The 21,581-nt window shown below is 40.2% G+C and overlaps 1 protein-coding gene across 2 annotated transcripts in view; it reads right to left on the bottom strand.

The window, feature by feature from the left end:
• LOC122058263 (bifunctional aspartokinase/homoserine dehydrogenase 1) overlaps positions 1 to 21,581 on the bottom strand; it is a 55,770-nt gene that overhangs the window by 1,125 nt on the left and 33,064 nt on the right. For both annotated transcript variants that reach the window (XM_042620872.1, XM_042620873.1), the window contains 3 exons: positions 15,174 to 15,227; positions 14,862 to 15,025; positions 11,165 to 11,234 (listed from right to left, as the gene is read on the bottom strand). In XM_042620872.1, coding sequence (XP_042476806.1) covers positions 11,165 to 11,234; positions 14,862 to 15,025; positions 15,174 to 15,227 — 288 coding nt within the window. The remainder of the gene's footprint in view (positions 1 to 11,164; positions 11,235 to 14,861; positions 15,026 to 15,173; positions 15,228 to 21,581) is intronic.

The following is a 21,581-nucleotide window of genomic DNA, read 5'->3' as shown; positions in this document are numbered from 1 at the left end:
CCCCCCCAAAAAAAATAATAAAAAAAAATCTTGTCCTTTCCATTCAACTGTTCTTGTCACAAGGATATGAAATTTTCAATCATGACAGTACTCATGACAACAAAGTGACAGGTTTTCTCCCATTCACTCCAAACATTAATTTCTCTCATAAGACCAATTGTGAAGTCCATAAATAATAAATTTTTGAATGGGATAAATACAATGTGGTATAGATGTAGGTATAATACGGCATGCTCATTGAAATATATGTAATTTTAGCATATATATATATATATATGTATAGTTCTACAAGTGTTACAAGATGGGTCACATTGCTAGAAATTGCAAGACAATACTTCCCTCACAGAGGCAATCCAAAAGAAACTTGAAGAAGAATCCTCAAAGGAAGCTAAGTCAAAAACAGAAGGTGCATATTAGAGACAAAGCAAGGAAGCAGTGATAGATAAAGCAGTTGGGTTGTGCAAAGGAAGAAAGGGGACAACAAGAAGTCTCTTATTGTACAGACAACATTTAGAGCACACGTAAACCGTCACTGTGGATACTTAATAGTGGATGCTCCAACTCACATGACGGGTGACAAAAGTAGAATTCTGAATCTAGATCAAGTGGACGGTGGATCAATGAAATTTGGAAATGACAACAGAGCCAAGATTGAAGGCAGAGGTGCATTCAACTTGGACAATGGAAGAATAAAGTTGTCCTATGTATAAGTGGGTTGAAGCACAATCTTCTGAGTGTGAACCAAATATGTGATAATGGCTATAAAGTTCTATTCACCAAAGATGGTTGTGTGATCAAGAAGTTTAAGAATGGGAAGATGGTGGCAAAAGGGTTAAGGACAACTGGAAACTTGTACATTCTCTCTAAAGCTAGAAATGAAAAGTGCATGATAAATCATGAGGACAACATTGAACAACTCCACGAGGACAGTAGATGGTACCTGTGCAGAGGGGGAGTAGGTGAGTGAGTAGAGAGACATCACTCCGTACAGGTTAGGAAGATGCGGTCTGCACTCCTATAGGCGAGTCTATGCAGGGGGAGCGTTGTCACCCTTTGTAATTGTTGTCGAAGGGGGAGAGAAGTGCAACATACAATCAGAATCAAAGAAGTTGCCAAAAATTCCAAAGGGGGAGATTGTTGGGCTACTAGATTTGAGTGTTGTCATTGTGGGCAACTAGGAGGTGATGTGTGCAGTGTTTTGGTGATGCACAGGTGTTGTAATTGGTGTCATCACATACAAGTGCCAAGTTGTTTCAATTTGAATAGCTAAATTAATTTATTGGAGTGGTTCGATTATTTGATTCTATGGTTCAATTTGAACCATCTTGGTTCATTTGTTAATTCAAGTGAGTTGATGCGGTTCAATTGAATTGGGTAAATAACATGATGACATCAGCCCACTTAGTATGTATTGGGTTGGGGCAACGAACGAGGAAGCTTTCCTACAAAAAGTGAGAATCATAAAAACCAGAAGCATAGCGAGAAGGGCGGTTGAAGGTTGCGTAAGGACTATAAGATTATCCCTAGGGAGAGTCTTACCACCCAACATAGATTGGTGGTCTTCGATATGCGCCTCAGTGCACAAAAGCATAGAAGGAGGGAACGTATGTGCCCTAAGATAAGGTGGTGGAGATTGAAAGGGGAATTCTTAAGTACATTTACTGATACTGTGGTCGAACAAGGAAACTAAGACTTTGAGGGAGACACTAATGCGATGTGGAATAAGATGATTACTTGCATTAAGAAGGCTGGCAAAGAGATTCTAGGGGAAGCAAAGGGTACATGTTAGGCCCCTAGGGAGACTTGGTGGGATGATGAGGTCCAAGCAGCCATTAAGACCAAGAAAACTAGTTTTAAGACTTGGCCAAGGACTAAAGGGACAGAAGATATAAAGGTATTATTATACCAGAAATGAAGCCAAGAAGATTGTGGAAGAGTCGAGGCAAAGAAATATGAGGACCTTTATGCTAAATGTTGAATGGGGTAATGACTTGTGTCTAATATGACGCCAGCCCTCTTTATTTAGAACAATGGAGAGAAGGTTCTAGAGAATTACAAAGAACATTAAACCCCTTAGGATCTGTTTGGTAACTGACACTTTCCCTAAAACCCATAAAACCCATTATTACAACACTTCCCCTCAAGTTGGTGCATAGATATCACATATGCCCAACTTGCAGATAATAGGATGAAACGTCTTACTACTAAGACCTTTAGTAAATACATCAGCTAGTTGTCCATTACTGGGAACAAAAGGCACAGTGATAAGGCCCATATCCAGCTTCTCTTTGATGAAGTGTCGATTAATCTCCACATGCTTGGTTCGATCATGCTAAACAGGGTTGTGAGCAATGCTAATGGCAAATTTGCTATCACAAAAGAGCTTCATAGGAAGAGTAGCAGGAACAACCAAATCAGTGAGAAGACCATGAAGCCACAGGAGCTCACAAATGCCATATGCAGTAGCACAGAACTCTGCTTCAGCACTTGAACGGGCAACCACAGCTTGCTTCTTGCTACATCATGTAACAAGGTTACTACCAACAAAGGTGCAATAACCAGTAGTAGATCTGCGGTCATCAGGGGAACCTGCCCAATCCTCATCTGTGAAGGCTTCCACCCTAAGGTGATCATGAGGAGAAAAAAGGATGCCACGTCCTGGGGCAGATTTCAAGTATCGGAGAATATACAGCCCAGCTTCCATGTGAGTCGAGTAGGGAACATGCATATACTGACTAACCAGGCTGACGGAAAATGCTATGTCAGGGCCATAGTTGTCACGGCGTCAAATCGATCCAAGGCGATCGAGGAATGGCTAATCAATTTGGCGATGAATAGCCCATTATGGCGTTGCCATGACGGTCAAATTGCCCATGTGTCATTTTTTATTTTCCTTATTTTCTAAAGTTATTTAATATCCTACTTTTTTATTTCCCCTATTCTCTAAAGTTATTTAGCATGCTACAAGCCCACAATATGTACCCTATAACATATAAAACCAACATTAATCAACATCAAATCATCAAAAATCAACATAACCCGATCAAAATCACCCTGCATTTTACAAAAAATTGACTGCCTAGTGAATCAGGCGTGACCTGGCGTCCATGGCGGTGTCATGGCGACGCCTATCAGCCAATGGCGACCGTCATTTGTGAGTCACGTAAATCGTAGCACTGCCATGAATTTCTTTTTCCGCCAGGATGCCAAATCGCCGCCTTGGCGATGCCATGACAACTATGGTTAGGGCGTGTATGAGAGAGATCAACTACCCCACTAATCTCTGATATCTCCCCTTATCTACCGGATCACCTTCCTTGCTACTCAGGTGATCACTAGCTTCAATAGGAGTGTCTATCGGCTTACACCCTAACACGCTTGTCTCAGAGAGAAGATCAAGCACATACTTCCGCTGCGACAGGTAGATCCCAAGAGAAGACCTGGCAACTTCAATGCCGAGGAAGTAATGAAGTTGTCCTAGGCCTTTGATCTCGAATTTCTCACTCAACTATCTCTTGAGGCGAGAGATTTCTGCCAGATCATCACCAGTAACAACAATATCATCTACATAGACTATTAGGATAGCAATCTTCCCGCCAGATCTCTTAATGAACAGAGTGTGGTCGGCATTGCTTTGAGAGTAACCTGTAGCAACTATAGCCTTATGGAAACTTTCGAACCAAGCACGAGGGAATTACTTCAGCCCATACAAGGCACGCTTCAGCTTGCATACCTTCCCTTGGGTTTTGGAGTAAGTGAACCCAGGAGGAATATCCATAAACACTTCCTCCTCAAGTTCCCCATGAAGGAAGGCATTCTTCACATCTAACTGCTAGAGATCCCAATCTAAGTTGGCGGTATAAGCCAAGATAACATGAATTGTGTTCATCTTAGCAACTGGAGCAAAAGTCTCCTGGTAGTCAATCCCATAAGTTTGTGTGAAGCCTTTGGCAACAATTCTGGCCTTATACTGATCCACTATACCATCAACCTTCTGTTTTACTGTGAAGACCCATTTACACCCAACTGTCTTCTTTTGAGAGGGAAGGCACACCAGATCCCATATGTCATTCTTCTTCAGAGCCTGCATTTCTTCAACCATAGCTGCCTGCTGTTGTGAGTCTGCACTCGCTTCTTGCCAAGTATGAGGAATAGAAACAGAGGAAAGAGAAGACACAAAACTATAGTAGGAAGGAGAGAGTGAGTCATAAGAAACAGTTTTAGCAATATGATGTAAAGTACAAGACCTAATGCCTTTACGAACAGCAATAGGCAACTCAAGAGACTGATCAACAGAAGAAGGAGAATTACCAGGGTCTAAGGGGACAAGATCTGGCTTAAGAGGAGACGACTGGCATGGTAGGGTAGATGTTGGATGTGTAGTGGTCTGATTCTTCTCTCTACGATTATACACACGTATCTCTAGCCGAGGCGCATTAGAAGTAAGAGTGTCACTCTCCCCCTGAAACGGGATACTAGCAGGGATAGCAATTTCAAGAGACGACGGCACATCTTCCACAATGGAAGGAGACTCCCCCTGAAGAGGTGTCGCAGTGTAGTATGATGCAGATTCGTGAAAGACAACATCCATAGTCACAAACCAACACCGAGTAGGAGGATGAAAACACCGATAACCTTTCTGAGTAGGAGCATACCACAGAAAAATGCATCAGACCACGAGGATCAAACTTTCCATGAGGATGATGATCACGAGCATAGCAAACACTACCGAATACTATAGGAGGAACAGGAAAAGCAGTGGAACCTTGGAGAAGATCTAGAGGGGAGCGGAAGGTATGGGCCCCAGAAGGCATTCGGTTGATAAGAAAGGCAGCGGTGAGAATTGCGTCGCTCCAGTACTAGGTAGGAACATGCATATCAAACGTAAGAGAGAATGCTACATCACAAAGGTGACGATTCTTCCGCTCAGCAACCCCATTCTGAGCTGGAGTATCCGCACAACTAGTCTAATGAATCATCCTATGATTGGAAAGGTAAGCTTGAAAGGACCCTTCAAAGTATTCTTGGCCATTGTCGCTTTGAAGGACCTTAATGGCAGCACCGAACTGAGTCCGAACCATGCGGTGACACTGCTGAAAGTAATAGAAGGTCTCGCCCTTGGTTGGCATCATATAAACCCCAGTAGTCCGAGAATGACAATCAATAAAAGAGATAAAACACCAATAACCATTGACAAACACATAGCGAGATGGACCCCAAATATCAGAATGTATCAATGAAAAAGAAGTGGCACTTTTATTTCCAAAAACAGAATAAGTGATTTGAGTTTGTTTGGCCAAAACATATGCTTCACAAAAAGACTGACTCGAATTACAATTTTTAAAGGAAGGAAAAACTCTAGCTAAAGTTCCCAAAGGGAGATGTCCCAACCGACGATGCCATTGCAGTAACTCAGAAATGGGAGGTGACGCAGATGTCTGAAAAGCCTGACCAGAGACCAACGCCGAGTCATCATCAAGCAGATACAGACCACTACGTACCCTACCAGAGCCAATCGTTGCCGCTGTCACCAAATCCTGAAAAACACAATGAGACGGGAAAAAGGTGACTTTGCAATTAAGACTGGAAGTAAGACTACTAAAGAGGTTAGTGGGAAAAAAAAGAACATGCAATACAGTAGAAATGGATAAAGAGGGGGTACAACCAACAGAGCCCTTCCCCAGAATAGTGGAATAAGTCTCATTAGCCAATTTAACCTTACCATTACCAGAACAAGTAGTGTACTGTAAAAAAAGAGACAAGCGGCCTATCATATGATCAAAAGCCCCAGAGTCTATAATCCAAGGGGTAGAAGGGACAGACATAGTATGGCCACAAAAGGAGATACTTGACCCAGAAGGGGTGAATGAGTAGACCTCGCAATGGCAGGTGCAGGAGAGTTTGAACATGTCAAGAGGTGTCGGAGGGCAATAAGCTCGTCAAATGATAGCGAGGCTGTTGAGGAGCTAAGAGCAGAGTCAAAGTCAAGGCTCTCAGTATGGTTGGCTTGCCCAGAAGTACCGAGACGACCCTTCCCTCGCCTTTTTCCAGATGTATCAGCAGGACGACCATGAAGCTTCCAGTAGTGCTCCTTAGTGTGACACTCCTTCCCATAATAATTGCACTTCACTGGAGTCCTAGTAGAGAAGCCACCAGACTGTGGGGTTGCACTAAGGGACTGAGTGCCAGAAACAAGTGCAGATCTCTCAGTAGGAGTGGCAACTTGCTATAGAAGCATAGTGGTACGTCGACTGTCCTCAAGTTGGATCACAGCATAGGCTTGATCCAAGGTAGGAAAAGGGTCACGACTCAAAACCATGGTTTAAAGTATCGGTCCGTATCGTACCGTATCGGCCGATACGTATCCATATCGGCCCTTACCGATACGATACTGACCGATACGATATATGAAATTTTTAAACCCCTTTTGTATCGATACGTATCTTATGATACACACCGATACGCACCGATACACACCGATACGCACCGATACCGATACATACCGATACTCTATGGAAAATTCAAAATCGAAGTTAAATGTACGTTTCGGTATGTATCGGTACGTATTGGTGTGTATCGATATGTATCGACCGATACACATAGATACGTACCGATACGGTCATAAAATGACCAAAATGGGTAATTTTTTAGAAAAACATAATTTTTTGAGGTATTTTTATTCCAAAGTTACTGCCAACCATTTTTCTCTCTAACTAAAGTGAAAATCAAGGTTGGGAACAAGGATTTTACATTTATGGGACAACTAAAAACCTTGGATTCTTAGCGCGATACTCTCAATTTACTGTTTATGCATAATACATGTTATATATAACTTTTTTTAACTATTTTTTTATGCAAAAGTGTATAAAAAAAGTATTTCCTATCCATTTATGTGCGTATCTTTAGCGTATCTTAGCGTATCTCCAATACGATACGATACGATACGATACGATACCCTCCGATACGTATCTTAATTTTGACCAACCGATACGGAGACCGATACCGATACTTTAATCCTTGGTCAAAACCAGGGACCACAACTGATCAAACTCCACATTCAAACCTACCAGAAAGTCATAAACCTTGATTTTGTCATCTCACTTCTGAAACTTGGTGACATCTTTAACGGTGGAAGAAATATACTCATAAAAATATAACTTAGTCCATAGTGACCGCAACTCATAATAGTACTATGACAAAGTGAGCTCTCTTTGTCTCAGATCACGAACCTTCTGATGAAGCTCAAAGACCTGAGCATCATTCCCTGCCTGGGAATAGATATCCTGGACTTCCAAATCTTCGCAGCAGAGTCAAGGAGATAGCCACGCGAAAGCTGTGGCAACATGGAGTCGACAAGGAAGGCCATAACTAGAGAGTTGGCACACTCCCACTTGTCAATTTCAGTACGGGTGGTCGAACACTTCGTGGTTCCAGTGAGGTACTCGTAATAGCCACGATACTTGATGGAGATGCAGACCGAGCGTGACCACATAAGGTAGTTTGTGCCATCAAGCTTGATAACACAAGGAGGAAAGGTAGGAAGGGCCGTGTTGTCTCCACCAGTAGAAGCAGATGAGATGGTAGACATGGTTGGTACTCAAGGGGGCTATGCAAATAGAAGAGACACTAGCTGGAGATAGAGAAGGTACCAAAATAATCAGAAAAAGCTAGAAAACTCAAAAATTGATAAAGGGTAAAACCCTGAGAAAATAATTTTGGGGATAGCTCTAGAACAGAGACCTCAAACGAAAAAGTGGTCGATACATACCACCACAAGGATAAGAGGCACCAAACACAACAAACATCTTGACTATTGAAGCATCGAGCAGGGAAAAGGCATCCTGGCAATGAAAAAACATTCTTAAGGAGAAAACACTGAAAAAGTGATGAAAAAAAACTTTAGAACAGAGATCTCAAACGAAAAAGTGGTCGGTACTTACCACCACAAGGATAAGAGGTACCAATCGCAACAAACATCATTATGATCGGAGCATCGAGCGGGGAAAAAGCATCCCGGCAATGAAAAAACATTTTTAGGGAGAAAACCCTAAAAAAGTGATGAGAAAAAGGTTATGGGTCTCTCAAATCATTGTAGAAGAAAGTTTAAGAGCCCAGGGGAAAGATGGGTGGATGTTAGAAACCCTCTTGGTGGTTTAAGAAGCTCCCACCACGAAAGAGAAGCAGATGAAGAGAGATGGAGGGAGGGGCAGATGAAGGAGGCGCTAGGAGAGAGATAGAGAAATGAGAAAGAGGCAAAGAGATGGAGAAGAGGGAGAGCCCCTAGGGTTTCGGATTCTAAGGCTCTGATACCATGTTGAATGGGATAATGACTTGTGTCTAATATGACACCATCCCTCTCTATTTATAACAATGGAAAGAAGGTTCTAGAGAATTACAAAGACCATTAAACCCCTTAGGGTCCATTTGGTAATTGACACTTTCCCTAAAACCCATAAAACCCATTATTAGAACACTAAACTAAACTCAAAAGAAGGGGAAAGCAATCTATAAGATAACTAAAATGAGAGAAAAGAAGAGTAGAGATTTCGACCAGGTGAGATGTATCAAAAGTGATGATGGAAGAGTGTTGGCAAGGGATGAGGACATTGTAAAAAGATGGGATGAGTATATTTATAGCTTATTAAATGGAGATAGTTCGAGTAGGAATGATCTGGAAGGTGGCACTATTCTTCAAGACAACACCCGTCACATATATATACGAAAGGTGGGTGTGGCAGAAGTTAAAAAAGCTTTTAGAAAGATGAAGGTAGGTAAGACATTAGACCCAGATTAGATCCCAATAGAAGTGTGGAAGGCCCTAGGTGTATGCGGGTTCTACTGGTTAACCAATTTGTGTAACAAGATTTTGAACACAAGAAAAATGCCAGATGAATGGAGGAGAAACATTGTTGTTCTGATCTACAAAAATAAAAGGAAAGTCTAGTGTTGCAACAACCATAGAAGCATAAAGCTAATTAGTCATATGATAAAACTATTGAAGAAGGTTATTGAGGCACATCTAAAAAGAGGCTCTCATATCTTAGAGAACCAGTTCGGCTTTATGCCAGGTAGATCCACAACATACGCTATTTACCTATTGAGGAGACTCATGGAAATGTACAGAGCTAGCAAAAAGGATCTCTATATGGTCTTTATTGACTAGAACAAATCCTATGACAGAGTCCCTAAAGATTTAATCCAACATGTTCTTGTGAAGAGAGGGGTGTCGAGTAAATATTTTGATGTAATTAACGATATGTATGAGGACGTGGTGACTAGTGTGAGATTTGTGGGAGGTTAGGGCAAGGAATTTCTAATTATGATTCATTTACACCAGGGATCAACCTTAAGCCCTTATTTGTCTGCACTTATTATGGATGAGCTAACTGAGTGTATCCAAGAAGAGGTCCCATGGTGTATACTTCTCGCAGATGATATTATTTTAGTGGATGAGACAAAAGAAGGGATTAATGTAAAGTTAGAGCTATGGAGATCAACCTTGGAAACAAGAGGCTTTACGATTAGTAGATCGAAGATGGAGTATATGAGGTGTAACTTTACTCACACCATGATGGATAACAACGCGGTAAAAATTGAGAGAGAGATGCCGCAAAGTGACTATTTTAGATATCTGGGGTCAATCTTAAATAAAGAAGGTGACAGAAGATGATGTTTCACAGAGAATTAAAGTGGGATGAATGAAGTGGAGAGGAGCAACTGGAGTGTTGTGTGACCGACGTATCCCTTTAAAGCTTAAAGGGAAGTTCTATAGAACTGTTGTATGGCTGGCTATGATGTATGGGGCAAAGTGTTGGGTAGTAAAGAGGTGTTATATAGAGAAGCTATGTGAAGCAGAGATGAGGATGTTAAGATGGATGTGCAGCAAAACTAGGAAGGATAAAGTAGGAATGATCATATTAGAGCTGATTAGGGAGTTGCTCCGATTAATGACTTGCTCCGAGAAAGTCGTTTGAGGTTGTATGGTCATGTTCAATGAAGGCCTGGGGATGCCCTAGTAAAGAAGAGTGATTTGATTATCATTGAGGGAGCTACAAGATCTAGGAGTAGGCCTAAAATAACCATAGGAGAAGTTGTGAGGAATGAGATGCATAGCCTAGGCCTTGTCCTAAGTATGACCTCGGATAGAGCCTATTGGGGGGGAAAGGTCCTAAAGGATCAATGTAGCTGACCCCATTTAGCTGAGTTTCTCATGGCTTGCTGAACTGTGCCTCTTTCGTCTTACTTCCATATGTCTTTCACTACTTTTTGTTTTTTTATGCTGTGTTGGATCTCAGTTTTTCCCTACTTTGTTTTGCACGGATCCTTGTAGCCAACCCCATTAAGTTGGGATAAGGCTGAGCTTGTTGTTATTGTTGTATAAACTATGGGGGTTGCCGTTCCCACACCATCAACTATTTCTACAACATGGCAATATTATTTATTTATTTTGATAAAAATAGTAGTTTGTACTGGTGCTCAAACTTCGCAAACATGTGTCTATATCATTATCTAACCCTGTGTTCTTCTTCAACCTAATTTGACATTGCCATGTGTCAAAATAAAGATTTCAAAATTGTTTGAAAAATTCAATTCCCTTTGAGGCATACATAGTAGACTACATGGTTGAGATGCACCATTAAATTTGACACATGGAAAATCCAAGAATCCCATCTACAAGGTTAGAATAACCAAATCGTCCATTTATAGTGTGGTTGGGGGAAATTTTAACTGTAAAATATGTATACACTTTTACATTTACTTATATAATTAATAACGTTTAACATACAGAAATTAGAAAAATGAGAGACTCAGAAAACAATATGGAGCAATACTAAAAAACACAAAAGAAAATTGTGAATGAAAGCCAGGTTATAAAATATGCAAATTATCCTGCATCTTTGGAAATATGGCATCAGCATGCATTTTCAAGATTTCAGTACATGAACAAAACGTAGGATTTAGGGTTTCTTAGCAATATTTATGCTTTCCCAACAGAAGCATCATGCTCAACTCATTCAATCTAATTTTCAGAAAAAATTTTTATTTTCTGACTTTGTTGGCTCAGTTTTTTTGGGAACCAAGTCCACATGTACATAGAGGTATGACAAGGATTAAAATATCTAACATGATAGAGAAGAAGTGGAAATTAAATAAGGAGACCTACCACATTGTCACTTCCTCTCAATCTCCCCAAAGCAGAGTTTTTAGGCAGCTCTTGAACACCAACATGACACCTGACAGAACAGCGAGATGTTACTAACAGCTTTAAGGTGCTATCATGAAAGTTAAAAGAGTGGAGTCCATCTACCATGTGGTCGCACAAAATACAAGCTTATGGATGATGGTGTTTGGCATTTTGGAATTTTCTCGATCCTCCATAATATGGAAATATTTTTGGTGATGATAAAACATGAACACCTAGGTGACAGTCTGGCAAATTGGATACCTTTGTGATAACTGGGATACTAATGATTTGTTAAGTGTTGAAAGGTTTATACATTCCCATCAAGCTCAAGAAGCATAAACAAAGAAGTAATCAAGAATCAAGCCTATGCTGAACTGGACGTATCAAACAAGTGTTGCTTAAAGAGAAATCAAAAAGCTGGCGATCACAACATACAAGCTTCACCAAGCCACAATTATTAAAGAAATGGATGAATGCCAATGACTTGGAAGAAGCAACGTGCATCAATGGAATGAAGTGATCAAGACCAAGTTTCAAGCGACCATAAGATTAGACTTTTACTTGTAATCTCTATTGTAATCCTATGTATCACTCCACTCCAGTCGCTTGGATGCCTTTTAAGATGTACAAATAAATCACCCAAGAAGACAAGGGAATCAGCTAATCTATTAGTATATAAGTTGGCACAATCATTATTTTGACTTAACAGAGAGGACAGTGGACCAACTTAAAGAACCAGACAATCGGAAATAAATTGGCTTCACTAGCCTTAGCCAAAAATCTAGAGAGATCCGGAAGTCCTATAAGTCTGGATGGTTGACTGACTTAGGGTCAACAGGACAAAGCCTTGTTCTGAGAAGAAATTCTTAGCGAAAGTAAAGTCTAGATTTTGGTCTATAGGCAGTCAACTGGATACCCAATGGTCAAGTGGCCAATGTAGCCGTTGAAGGCTAAATAGAGCCATTAGCTCTAACAGCTAGCCAGCATAGTGGACCAGCCAAAAAGGACAGTCAACTGTGCGAAGTCCAACAGCTATAAACGGCTAGTTTCTAATGGTAATGAGAGTATCTATAAATAAGGACTTCCTTTCTCATCTCCTAAGCCTTTTGGAAGCATTAATTGCTCGTATTATCTTAGCATCTAGCAAGGGCCAATAGGTTAATGGAATTTGATCTTTATCTTGTGTATCCACCCTAGACAGAGGATTGTATCAGGCTTAGATTTGTATATTTCTATTAAGAGGCTTGTCGTCTATAACTCAAGACCTTGAGTTTGCAAAAACTAAAAAGAACTGCTGAGTTAAAGGTTACTTGCTATCCTAGAAAAAACTAGGTTTGGTGTTATCCAAAGAAACACTGGGTGATTCCCCCGCCTCAGAGGGTGACTTGGATTCTGGCTGTTGTCCTGAGTAAAACCACTGAGTCATACATAACCTTGGAGTGAGACTTGTGTTGTAACTGGTTGTCCTAAGTAAAACCACTGGGTCAGTCATGGTCTCCTGAAAATGACAGGTGATTCTCCACCAGGGTGAGTGGGGGACTATAACAGTTTGGATAGCAGTAGGAAAACATATAGCACCTAGTTCACGCAAGGCAGAGAACGTAGGAATTTGTTGAACCTTTTATAAATGTTGTGTATTTTTATTGTGTGATTTCTTGTTACAGTAGTTCACTCTTATCCTCTAAATTAGGGATACCGCCCTGGGATTTCCAATTCACCGCCATCTTGGGTTACATCTTACGTTTAACAAATAAGTGTCGACAGAGACTGACACTCAAGCTACAAATTCATCACAAGACCACAACCTATGATTTCCACATAAGCACTGGACTATAATTTCTTAGTACAACACACCATATTCAGGTGACAGCATCATGCAATAAATTAGACTCGAGAAATCATTTCATTTGTTCCCTATCAAATGTTGAACATATTCAATTAACTCATTGGTGCAATCAACATATAAAATCTTCAGTGCCAGATCTGCGTGGCATCATTGTACAAGCCGAAACATCTTATTTCATAACCCGCCTTTAAGGATTGTTGCCCATGCACAAGTAAGTTGATTTATGGTTTATTTCAACAGGGCAGTAATCTTTGAGCAATTAGATGTCCCACTCAAGATTATTAACACTACTGGTCATACAAGAGAGAGTTATCTAGAGTGTCGTCAAATGTATTCACCCTACCTGTTTTCTCTCATACAATCTCAAAAAATTTAAAGGTATACTGTTCTTGTGTTATGCATTGTTTATCAATACTTGGTTCAGGATGGAATCAATTATTGAATAGAAATGAATCGGATGACTTCCCAATCAACGTTCATGTTCTAAGAACTAATAAAAACTGGGTGGTCTGTTCCAAGAACTAAGAAGAAAAGTATCTGGGTGGAATGGATTTACTATAATACGCTCAAGAATGACACCTTTTGGTCTGTTCGCCCTCCTTCAGATGCTTCATGGGTATGGCGTAAAATGATCTCTCTCAGAGCCTTGACCTCTAGAGCCATTTCCTCTCGGATAGGTGATGGTTCCTCCACTTATCTATGGCTCGACCCTTGGCACCCTATGGGGATCCTATCTCATGTTCTTAGTGCTCGGATTATTTAGTGTTGGTCTTCGAAGACTTGCTAAGGCTGCTGACATAATATCCCTTGGATCTTCCCCCCCCCCCCTTTTCTAGCTCCTCTCTGCAGATAGAAGAAATTTGGAATACTTTGCCTGGGCTCCCCTCTTCTGGCATCTCAAGGTGTGACACTCTTCTTTGGTCCCAATCCCCCTCTGGGTTTTTTAATTCAAAGGCTGCTTGGGACTATGTCCGAACTCGAAGCTCCTCCACGGCTCCACCCCTTGGCACAAGTCAATATGGTTCAAGCATCACATCCCTAGACAAAGCTTCACGGCCTGGGGAGTCTTCAAAAACTGCCTGCCACTCAGACCTTCCTCATTCATCGAAGGATCCCTGTCTCCCCGCTTTGCTATCTTTGTGGATCAAAGCCCGATGACATTGAGCATCTATTCTTTGCTTGTTCTGTTTCCTATTCCATTTGGAGCCTAGTCCTCTCCAAATGCTGGCCTTCTTTGAGACATATTCTCCCTTTCCACAGGGAATGAATCTGGATAGATATGACATTCCATGGAAAGAACATTTGAGACTTAGTGGGCAAGCTCGCTTCTGTGCAACCATCAACCAGATCTGGATGAAGAGAAATCATAGAAAATGGACCTCCAACTCTCAGCCTCTTGAAAAGATTTGGAGTTCCATCTTTTTTTTTTGTTAAAGTTAAGATCTCAAAAGTTTCCTCCTGTTGTTCCCCCTCCCCTAGAAATGATCATATTGCAACTTTCTGAGAACTTTCTAGCTATGTGTCCAGGTCCCTGGATTCTCATTGAGATCCCCTTTTTTGTCTTCTCTTCCCCCCCCCCCGCTCTTAGGGGCTTGTTTCTTCTCCTTTCGCTATGAATGAAATTATTCACCCAAAAAAAAAAAAAACTGAATATTTGCTCTTTCAAATCTTGAACCTAAAGGAGGGGGAAAAAACATAATTTCTCATCCTTACTTGAGAGTTGGGATTGTGAAAAATGGTTCATCAAAGTAGTTACATTCAAAAATATATTCAGTGTATGGTATAATCACACATTTTACCAATATGAATCCAACATAAACAGAAGAATACCTCATTCCCTCAATCGAACAGACATAACGGAGAGTGTTTCCTTTTGAAGAAGCCAGTTTAACTCTCTCCTCAATATTTTTATCAAGCAATGGAAGCCCATTAGCAATGAAATCTTCCAGGGACATTTTATCAGGCACCATTTCATCTGGATACAAGCTTTCAACCTGAAAATTTTAAATCAAAGGAGAGAGAAACATCCATTATCTTCAAACAAAATTTGCTTCCACCACAGTTTTCCAGAAGATAAATGAAAAGAGGTGCATCTGATAATTAAAACAAACAAAAATATGGAAAGGTGCATTTAGCACTAACCTTAATGTCGTCCAAGTTAAGTCGCCATCCAAGAAGTCGAGAAAGGATCAAACCCTATACAAAAGTCATGAAATTTTATTAACTGGTATAGAATCATCTGGAACAAACTCATACTTAAAAGAAGAATAAAACACACTGATTAGATTAATAGTGCTTTGGTTTTCATCCAGAAAACACATTTGAAGCTTTTAAAAGCCAAACAAGTAAATCTAGAGTACCCCCAACAACTCTAACCCTGGTTTTGATGTGGGAGCATCTCAATACAAGTTTCTAGGCTTGGGATACGTTAATCTTGGGTTTTTTATTTTGAAATATGATCGATTAAAAAGCCTAATGGGTAAAATTAATTATTTATCCACTCCTTTGGGAGTTGGTGCCCCAATTTGTCGGTTTTAAGTCATTGAATATACATCAGAATAGTTGACAAGGAGTCCTTAACTAATCATTCAGATATCTATGGTCTTTAGAAGTCTTTACCTCTTTAATTTGCTATTTCTTTTAGCTTTCTTTATAGGCATATAAAGGAAAAACGTGGGTGAGTTTTATCCTTATTAGGATAACTTAATTGAGTCAGTCAAATAGGAGTCAACTTACATATTTTAAAAGGGTTTATTGTTTTAATAAGATTCTGTTTAGGTAACTTAAAGGGATACTTGTTGAGTCGGTTTAGGAGTCTAAGAGTGAGTCGAACTAGTTTTTATAGATAGCATCATCTGATGCAAGTTTTGGACTTTTGGTTCTCTTTTTATTTTTCAGGAATGGACTAATTTTTTTATTTTAGGAAAAAACTGTTGTATCTGTCAGGCTACACCTGCTATTTTTAGCTAATTTTTGCTACCAAATATCATACTCACTTCTGTCAAGTTCTCCACCCTCTTCAATTCTCAGGTTACAATCTATTGATTTTTGAATTGAAGACTCTAAATTCTGGAACAGTATTTGCTTCAAAACTTCTAATTAGATCCAGAAAAGTTATCTAGGTTGATTGGGAGGGTTATTTGCAGGTTATGCTCTTCCCATTCAAGAAGATGATTCAGATTTCAACCTGAATTTTGGAACCTCTGTTCTGGCAGAAGCTACAGTCACAGTAAAAAATATTTGAAACCTAATGGATCAAGTCTATATATTTGATATTTTAGGGGTTGAATTATCCATGAATCAAAATTATGGAAATATTGGAAGCACTCCATTTGGGTGGAGATTGTGTTAGATATAGCCTGATTTGTGCCTGTTGGTGAGTAACTTTGCAGAGAAGGATACTTGGAAGAATTTTAGTAACTTCTCTGTGTGATATTTGGTGCAATCCTGAGTTCCAAAACCCTTAAATTTAGATTTTTATAGACCCACAAATATATTAAATAACTTAAATCAACAGCATAGTGACAATTTTGTAATTAACTTGAAACTCAAGACCAACAAGGAAAATAAAGTCATGGACTTGACTGAATTTAAGAGGGTATTTTCTGAAAGTTAACAATAAGGGAATGAAATTAACTAAGAACTAGAGGGGTATTTGTGTAAATATGACAATGGGGATTTATTTAATAGCATGGGAGGTTGTCTTCAACCTCTCTGCACAAAGCAACCAGCAGTAACTTGGTGGCTTTCAATCAACAGAAGTCCTTAAATATTAGTCCAATCAACACAAAATTTAGGGCAGAGATAGCCCACTCATAGAACTACTATATGCAACAAAAATCAGACTTAAACAATCCGTTATGAGTGAAATAAAATTGCTGAAATAGTACTGGCAGAAGAGGGAGATTCAGTTCTGGTAGCAGGTATTTCTCTCTCAACAAGAAGGGACTTAGGAGCTGAAGGCCCAGGGCTTTGATCGCCAACGGAAGGGCAACCTATTCCCCGAATATCAGGCCCGAATGGTCAGGGATAAAGAAATCAAAGAGCTTTCTTCCCAGCAGTTTCTCCCAACAGATATAAGATAATAATACTGAACAGTAAACAAAAGGTAGTTCAGGAGGAAGAGCAGAAACAGAAGAAAGGTAGTCAGGAGGAAGAGCAGAAACAGAAGAAAGAAGAATAGGTAAGGACGGATACGAGGATAAGTGGGATAAGGGCCAAGGGGTGGAATGTAACTGAAACAAGAGAGGAGATTTCAGGATAATAAAACAGCAATACTTGTGCAGCCACAGCTCTTGGCAGCAACATCAACACCAACAAAAACGTTCATTCCATATCCAACACTGAGATTCAATGGTTACATGCATTCAAATATAAAGACACAACAATCCTAGTCATATCCTGAAACTGAAATTGAATTGAACTCAAAACTCTATCTGTGACACTCCTATCATTGGTTAAAACAAGAATAAATATGAAATGACAAAATAACCCCCTCATAACTAAGTAGGTCCCTATCGAGGTTGGACCAGCCTTGCAACTGCATCAATATTTGAACCAGTTCTTTGGAGTTTTAAAGGCCAATAAGCTAACTTTTTTTTCTGCACAATATTTGAAGCAGTTGTTTGGTGTTTTTAAGAGGCCAATAAGCTAAATTTTGATTCTCTAAGTTCCATGAGGACTGGTTGAATATTCTGATTTATGTAACCCCCCAATATTTCCCAGATTCCCATAGATATTCCTCTTAGAGTATGTAATTAAGTGCCACAGGGGCACTATTGCCGTTTCCCCCTTCCACTGACCCTAATTAATGAGGGTCGGCTGAAGGGGGGGCATACTTGTAATTTTGGGCTTCTTTTGCTTATTATAGATAAAGGGCTTGTTTGATCTAATTGATCATTTAAGCATTCTACCCAAGTCATGCTGCTAACAAGGTATCAGAGACAAATTGTCTGATCTAGGTTTTCACCTTATTTTTCTCTCCTTCCCTAAATCGCAAGCCTCCATCCCTTCTCAACCTTCATCTTCTTCTCAACCTCCGCCTTCTTCTCTTCCTTTGTCTCTCTAACTTTCCACAGGGCAGCACTAATGAGGTGATTCATATTAATCTAGTTTCTGTCCTACACATTACCTCCATGCTTTAAACCCAAAATCCTGCAAGAATCAATTAAGGTTCTTCACCTCTCTGTGATTTTTTATTCTTCCTTCTTTGAGTTTGATTCTTCCTACTTTTAAAATCAAATCTCCACCTATCGAAGATCAAGTACAGCACCTTGGAAGGACTCACCAATACTTGCAAGATTGAAGACCATCCGACCCATCGATTTTTAGGATCCCCTCCTCAGATTCAGTTGCTTTTTTGAGGAGATCCTCCTCACCCTTAGAGAGCAGTTCGACCATACCTGTGGCCCCATCTGCCAAGTTTTTTGGTTAATCTCCCCTCTTCTCTAAAATTTTAGGGTTTTCTTCTAAAACCCAATTTGACCCATCTCACCAGTCCTTCATCAAAATCAGATAAATTTTGGAGGAGTGCTTCCTTAACCTTACAGGGCAATTCGATCCAAATTTGGGCTCTTTCTAACGGCCAATTTTGAAGATTTGGCAATTCTCCTATCCATTGTCTATTTCTTCTTGGTGCCATCATGTCTGAAGTAACTACTGCAACCTCAGGACCTGATGGGAAAGGTCATAATGAATACATGCCTTTTGGTGCTAGCTCTGTGAAATTGGAGGGAACTAATTACTTCATCTGATCCAGATCTACCTACCTTACTGTCGCTGGCAAAGGTCTCACTAGACACATCACTGGAAAATCAAAGAAACCCTCTGAAGAGGGTACCCCTCAGGATAAGTGGATCATTAATGACTCTCTAATAATGTCTTTTTTTATTAACTCTATTCATCAATCTATTTCTAGAGGATTCTTGTTGTTAGAAAATGCTTCTTAGATTTGGGCTGCTTCCAAGGAAACCTATGGATAAATAGGGAATGATGCTCAACATTTGATCTTCGAAAGAAAGTTCAGCAGGAATTCTCTGTGTCCAAGTACTATCCTGAACTTTGAAGTCTATTGTATGAGCTTGACCATGTTGTGGACTATCAACCTACCAGTATTGCAGACATTGCGGCCTATACTAAGCATGTGGACAAAATCAAGGTGTATGATTTCTTAGCTGGTTTGAATGTTAAGTATGATCAAATTCGTGTACAAGTACTTAGCAGATTTCCCTTCCCTATTCTAAAATAGTCCTTTCCCTAGTTCATATGGAGGAGTGTTGTCGTAACTCTATGCTTCATCCTCCTACTACTAAAAAATCAGCCCTACATACTGGTTCCGCTACTACTTTTGTGGGAGCAACTCGTACTGGTGACACCAACAAGGAGATTGTTAAATGTGAACACTGCAACAAACTATACCATACCAAGGAAACATGTTGGAAGCTTTATGGAAAACCAGATGATTTTGAAGCAAAATGTGCTCGTGGTCGATCCAAAACCAAGGCCAATCAGGCTGAAGCTGTTGACACACCACCTGCAACTGATACTAGTCTCTCCCAAGAGGAACTCCAGGCTTTCAGGCGCATGCTAAAGGCTTGTAATTCTTCAGCTCCTACCAATTCAGCCCCTTCAGGTTCCAACTTTGCTCATTCAAGTATCTTGTTTGGTGGTCACTATGCATCGGTAGTCTCCAGTCCTTGGATCATTGACTCTACTGCCACTGATCATATAATTGGTTCTTCCAGCTTATTTCACTAGTATTCACCCACTTCAAGCAAAGATAAAGTTAGGGTCGCAGATGGCACCTTATCCTCTAGGACCTCTACCTCAAGAAAGGGTTCTATCCAGTGTTCTTCTATCACATTATCTTCAATTTTACATATCCCTAATTTTATTTACTAACCTACTATCCATTAGTAAACTTACTAGGGACTTAAACTGTAAAGTAACATTTTTTGCTTCCCACTGCATCTTTCAGGATCTGGCAAAAGGGAAGATGATTGGATGTGGTAAGGTGCAGCGTGGTCTCTATTTGCTTGATGATGGTTGTCGCCCTACAGTTTGCAGTATCTACTACCCCTTATCAGCTACACTCTGTCTCCTATGATCTACAACAATGGCACTGTCGTTTAGAACACCCTCCACTTGGGTCATTATCTCTTTTATTTCCGCAATTAGTTAAGTAATGTACTAGGGATGAATTTTTTTGTAAACCTTGTACTCTGGCAAAACAAACTCATTACAGTTATTTCCATTAAATAAAAAAAGTTCTTCAGTTTTCCATTTGGTTCACTAGTGTATGGGGTCTGTCTCGCCAGACATGTTTTTTTGGAAAATGATGGTTTATGTCTTTCATTGATTGTCACTCTCATACAACTTGGGTATATATGATGCAACACAAAAGTGAGGTGTTCAGTTGTTTTCAACGATCCCAAGATCAGACATAGTTCAATGCTACTCTGAAGATTCTTTATAGTGATAATGACACAGTATATGGAGGGCCAGTTTCAGAAGCACCTTGTTGATCATGGGATTCTTCATTAGACTAGTTGTGTTGGCACTCTAGCTCAGAATGGAGCGGCCGAACGCAAGAACATGCATTTACTAAACATTGCCAGAGCCATGATGTTTGCCAGACGAGTTCCCTCTCAGTACTGGAGTAATGCTATCCTCACTGCTGCTTACTTGATCAACCACATGCCGACTCGAGCTCTCAATTCCCGGACTCTTGTTGATGTTCTTCAAGGAAATTCATCATTTCTAGTTCCTCCAAAGACTTTTGGGTGTACCTACTATGTTGGGGATCATCACTTACTAGGAAAATTGGAACCTCGTAGCATTAAGTGTATCTTTCTGGGTTATTCTCATACACAAAGGATACTATCCCCCTACTCAGCGTATTACTCACCACCTCTTCAAGGGGAGCCTGGTATTGATAGTGAAGATGTGACTCTGAATTTTTCTTACTCCACCAGTGTATCCACCATCCTCCTTTGAAGATCCTCTTGTTCAAAAAGAGAATGAGGGGACAAAGACTGACGTTCCAGCTCAGGGGGAGATGACTCCTGTTCAACATACTATTGGAGAATTTCAGAGGCAGATTAATGATTCAACTCTTCAGGTGTATCGTGGGGGCTACACTAGAAATAAACAACCACAACTACTATAGCACCTTCGCACATCCCCTCGCCAGCTCTAGATCTAGATCAAACAACTACCTATTGCTCTTAGGAATGGTATTAGGACTTGTACTCAACATCCCATATCCCATGTTGTCTCTTATGATTCCCTTTCTCCCTCCTATTATGCTTTTGTGTCCTCTCTTTCTTCTGTTTGTAGTCCCCAAAATTGGCAGGAAGCATTTGCAAATGAAATGGAAGGTAGTAATGGTGGAAGAAATGGGAGCCTTAAAAAAAGAATGCTACATAGGAACTTGTCTTTTCCTCCTAAAAAGAAACCAATTGGGTGTAAGTGCGTGTTCCTGGCGAAGAAAAAAATAAATGGCTCAGTGGACAGGTACAAAGCTAGGTTTGTGGCTAAAGGGTTCACTCC

This window comes from Macadamia integrifolia, chromosome 12 (assembly GCF_013358625.1).
Source record: "Macadamia integrifolia cultivar HAES 741 chromosome 12, SCU_Mint_v3, whole genome shotgun sequence".
Taxonomy (NCBI): domain Eukaryota; kingdom Viridiplantae; phylum Streptophyta; class Magnoliopsida; order Proteales; family Proteaceae; genus Macadamia; species Macadamia integrifolia.
Note: the sequence above shows the minus strand (reverse complement) of the source record. Positions and strands in the feature narration are given on the sequence as shown.